The sequence below is a fragment of the Etheostoma spectabile genome, chromosome 21 (genome assembly GCF_008692095.1).
Source record: "Etheostoma spectabile isolate EspeVRDwgs_2016 chromosome 21, UIUC_Espe_1.0, whole genome shotgun sequence".
Lineage (NCBI taxonomy): Eukaryota > Metazoa > Chordata > Actinopteri > Perciformes > Percidae > Etheostoma > Etheostoma spectabile.
The window spans coordinates 12,053,230-12,058,026 of NC_045753.1; the positions used below are offsets into that span (position 1 = coordinate 12,053,230).

General features: G+C 37.6%; 1 protein-coding gene across 45 annotated transcripts in view; it reads right to left on the minus strand.

Moving 5' to 3' along the window:
* Positions 1-4,797, minus strand: part of LOC116670945 (ankyrin-3) — a 152,702-nt gene that overhangs the window by 79,160 nt on the left and 68,745 nt on the right. For all 45 annotated transcript variants that reach the window (XM_032501675.1, XM_032501672.1, XM_032501676.1 and 42 more), the window contains exons 4-5: positions 3,502-3,600; positions 543-641 (exon numbers count right to left, since the gene is read on the minus strand). In XM_032501675.1, the coding sequence (XP_032357566.1) occupies positions 543-641; positions 3,502-3,600 (198 nt within the window). The remainder of the gene's footprint in view (positions 1-542; positions 642-3,501; positions 3,601-4,797) is intronic.

The following is a 4,797-nucleotide window of genomic DNA, read 5'->3' on the forward strand; positions in this document are numbered from 1 at the left end:
CACACACACACACACACTGTATATATATATATAATGTTGTATAACACTTTGAAAGGATCCATTCTTAAAATGAGTACTTTTTCTTTTGATACTTCAAGTACATTTTGCTAATAATACTTCTGTAATTTTACCTAAGTAACATTATAAATTTACAACATTTAATTGTTGAGTATTTTAAGACGGTGGTGTTTCTACTATGAATCTGAAGGATCTGAAATCTTCTTTACAGCTGGGTATTGGAAATAGTTTTGTTATTTCATATCCGTACGGAAACTCTGATATTTTATTGCCACTATAGTCAAACATATAAAAAAAAAAAATCCAGGTGTAATGTAGATCACATATTTACCGTTGTTTTAAATACTGACAAAATGTTTTATATTCTAGCACTGGCATTACAAATGGGTTTTGATTGGAGAGGTTTGGCCAAAATCAGGATGTGTATGTCTCGATGCACTCTGGTCTCGGTATTGACTTGGTCTCGGGTTAGGTGGTCTCGACTACACCGGTGTGTGCCAACAAAGGTCCATGCATTATCTTACCTCAGTGGCGATGCTCTGACTGGAGCCGTGGTCCAACAAGTACTGCACCACCTCCATGTGGTTCTCCTGCGCCGCCATATAAAGCGGAGTGAAGCCATTCTGGAAAACAAAAGAAAAGAAACTGAATCAGATTGTAACCTTTGAATCTTCGATGAACAAGAAGTCAAAACGTACGGAAATGCAATCACCGAAGAAAAAGAAGAGTGGCGGCCTCTTCTTGTAATTATGACTCCGTATCTTAAAAGATTTCATAATTCCAGGAAAACTATTTTTTAATGTCAAATGTTTGAGATCTTTTCTTGTAAATATGAGATAAGGAAGTCATACTGTAAGTAAGATAAGGTCTCCGTTTTGTTTTCATTTGCATTCTGTATGCTAATAATTGATATTCTTTTGTATTTGCTGACAAATTTTTAAAAGTTAGAAGAAAATAATGTTAAAAAATGAGTAAATTAAACCTCAGAAAAGAGAAAGCAACAACAGCAAGATAAGTTGAAAGGCCTAAAAAGACACATATACATACCTGATATATATATAGATATAGATATATGACCCGATTTAAGAGATAGTCATCTTTCCAGCAGTAAAATATCCCTTTAAAGACTAAGAACGTAAGTCAGATGATTTTAGATGACCTATCCCATTCATTTCTCTGATTGCATTAAGTCATTGAAGGCAGCGTTTAAAATCAATAAGCAGGACTGCTTCACGGCAATAGGATGTTTTGCATTAAAGCTATAGTGCTTTCTTCCACCCCCAATGAGGAATTCTTAGTAATGCTTCTTCATTGAATTTAAAAAACAGTTGCTGCATCAGAGTAAATTGTTGCCATATACAGCACATTGCTATGATTGAAGATTTGATTTCCAACCTCTACGACTGCACAAGTGTACTATTCCAGCAGAGCTATCATGGAGATACATACTGTCACCTCAGTACATACCAACACACCAACACCTGATAACAGCAAAGATACAAGTTGCAGTTGAAGTGTGTGTGTGTGTGTGTGTGTGTGTGTGTGTGTGTGTGTGTGTGTGTGCGTGTTTTAACTTAGTGTATCTCTTTTCTCATGTTCTCTAGTGTGGTTAAAAAAGCGGCTGAACATGAACTTTTCTCTGACTCTCACTGCTGAGACTGGGGGGAGGAACGAAACCTAGAAATTGATATATTGAGATTTTTAAATCAATAGCTCGTTTCACTTATGCCCTCTGGTGTTTTTGCTAAAGCGTCTGCGTCGTGGTTGCTGTGGTGCGACACTAAAACAAGGTCAAGAAAACGGATCTCCATGGCAACACTGAAAGGATTCAAAAATCATTTCAGTGTGCAAAAAAGCTCCTCCTCCTCCTCCTCCTCCTCCTGCTCCTCCTCCTCTCTTTTTTGTATTAATTCTGGTGTCGATGCACCAATACATTTGTTACAGGATAATTATGAACATGTGGCAATATGAAATACTCCTTTAATATAGATTATGAGATAAAAGGACACTGTAGTGACACTAATGTATTAAAACTTTTGTTTTATTTATTAATTACATATCAGCTGTCCCTGCTCTCTGCCTTACTGCTGTAATCTGAATTATGCTTTAAAATGATAAAACTATAAATAATAATTTAAAGTTTCAGTACATCACCAAAAAAGTCTAGTTCATTAATACCAACTTCATGTTCTTCCTCTTTACAACTCAGAGCAACACTTTAAAGTGGACATATTTTCTGTCATATCTACAATGTTATAATGTTGTATTTTCAAATAATCAGGTAAACGTATTATAGAGAAATCCCCGTTTTTAACAGTTGTTCCTATTCTCGACTTTGCCGGCCTTGTATGATTGGTCATCTGCTCGAAGTAGGCAGGAATGGAGTTTTTCTTTTTTTTAAAGCTAATTCGGTGTTAACATTGTCCCATGTAGCTACATGCTAACAGCAGTTAAAGAGGTCATCTTGGCTAAATTCTTCCCAACTCTGGGTCACATTACTTCTAAAAGATTTCTGTTTATGTAGTATTTGAAGTGAAAGCCTTTATCTGTGATTTTTGAATGTAGAAAGCGCTGCTGTATTCTATTAGTTCCCACTGCTAACTATAGTAGCTACATGCTAACGGCAGTAAATACATCATCTTGACCTCCCAATTTTCCCCAATTTCAAGTTGCATTAATGCTGAAACATGTCCGATTGTGTATTTGGTTCTTTATCTGTGATTTTTGACGGTAGAAAGTGCTGCTTTGTTCCATTACAATCTAACGTTAGTCTAGTGCTAGCTATTAAGTAGCTGCAATTTCTGGTCACATTACTGCTGGGACATGTTGGTTACGTAGTATTTAGAAGCCCTTATTTGAGATTTTTTTTTACAGGACAAAGTCCTGCTATATACTCCGTTGGAGTGCGGCAGAGATTCCAGGAAACACGCTAGCACATCAGAGTGGACTAGGCTTTTCAGGAGGAGAAATTTAAGAGAAAGGCGTCCAGCAGAGCGTCTCACACAGAGGTTGAATACAGGTGCAGCAGCCATGGGCAGTATGAGAAAGTGTTTTTTGAACATTAAAGCATGTAAACACAAAATACAAGTCTAAAAATGCTATAGAATAGTTCCCTTTAAAGTTGACATTATTATGGGTCCTGTGGTGAGCAGAGCAGTGTGTGTATGTATGTATATATGTGTTTGTGTGTGTGTGTGTGTGTGTGTGTGTGTGTGTGTGTGTGTGTGGTGTTTGCTGACGATTGTGTGGGCCAGAAGCACTGCAGAGCTGCTGACTCAGCCTACCACCATACCACACAACACACACACACTGTGTGTGTACAATAGCTGTGTTGCTTCATCTCTGCATGAATGCACACACTCCAGCATGGATTTCCAACAAGTGTTGTTTACACTTAGAGAGCCTGTGTGTTGTGTATGGTGTGTGTGTGTGTGTGTGTGTGTGTGTGTGGTGTTTTTGTGTTGTGTGTGTTGTGGTCTTTACCTGAGATTGTGCATTGACATTGGCGCTGTGGGTGACAAGTTCCTTCACCACGTCTGTCTGCCCAGCAAGGGAGGCTATGTGGAGGGCTGTGTTTCCTTTCTGCTTCAAAAAAACATGAAATCAGAACTCAGTCAAACATTAACACACAGATATGATACACATACAGTATTTTAACACTTGGTGTGACTTAACCTCTCTAGGATATCATTATCTCAGATGTCCAATAAAGGTCCATAAATCTGCTAAGAAATCATCGAAAAAGAGCATTTTAAAGTTTTTTCTGTATCAAATCAATGCAGTGATAGTTGACGGTACATTAATGGGTTCATTGCAAATATGAACTACTAATAGCTATTTCAGAATGCTTTTGTTGTTATCAATTCAGCAAAATGTAAACGTTTAACCAAAAAAAAAAAGACTAACCGTTTACAGCCTCCAAAGCCCTCAAATTATAGGAACTATAGTTCCAGAACTTGACTTTAAAAATGATTATACTGTACCCATATAGTACAGTAAGATAGATTAAGGAGTTAGAAAAAACAAACTAAAATTAACTTTTTTCATGTTGTACAATCAATATACCCCTATCTACAGGGTGTTTTGTTGTTATGTGTACGGTACAGGTCTATAGTGAAGGAAATACCGGTCTACGTACAGAGAAGAAGATACATTTGTGAGGTAGAGTTGGTATGCGAGTGAGTAGCATATACTAAACCTCTAATGGAGGCACCTGTTGTATATGTGTCAGCTATAGCAGCCAAACAGCAGCTGTTACCATGTTGTCATCCCTGCTGCCACTAGAAACTCCACATACACACCTCCCCTCATTCCTGAATCTGAACTGCTCTATCTGCTTTTCCTCTCACTACTAGACTGCATTGCAACAAGAAAGCATATACATGTCACAGACTGAGTTTCTTCTCATGGAGTTATTATGCAGCAGTAGAGCACAAACTGGGGCTTCAACCTCTGCTTCCCTATAACAGTCTGTAACTGATTTTTTTGGCAGGCGTCACAAGCTGTCAGCACAACCCGGACATAATATCATCTTGTAAAGTTGTTATAAAAGAAACTTCGAACACATCACACAGTGTCACTGCCCAATGTGAGGAGAGTGCAGATTTGAGTTGTGCATGCTCAGATTTAAACGGTTTACGACATAACTGTCAAACTGAAATTGGTGAAATCCATGAACTAACAAACTGTTCTCATTACAAACAATAACAGAAGATGGGAATCATTTCAACAACGTTTTAGCTATCTATGGTTGTTTGATTGCTAACATTAGCTCAAAAC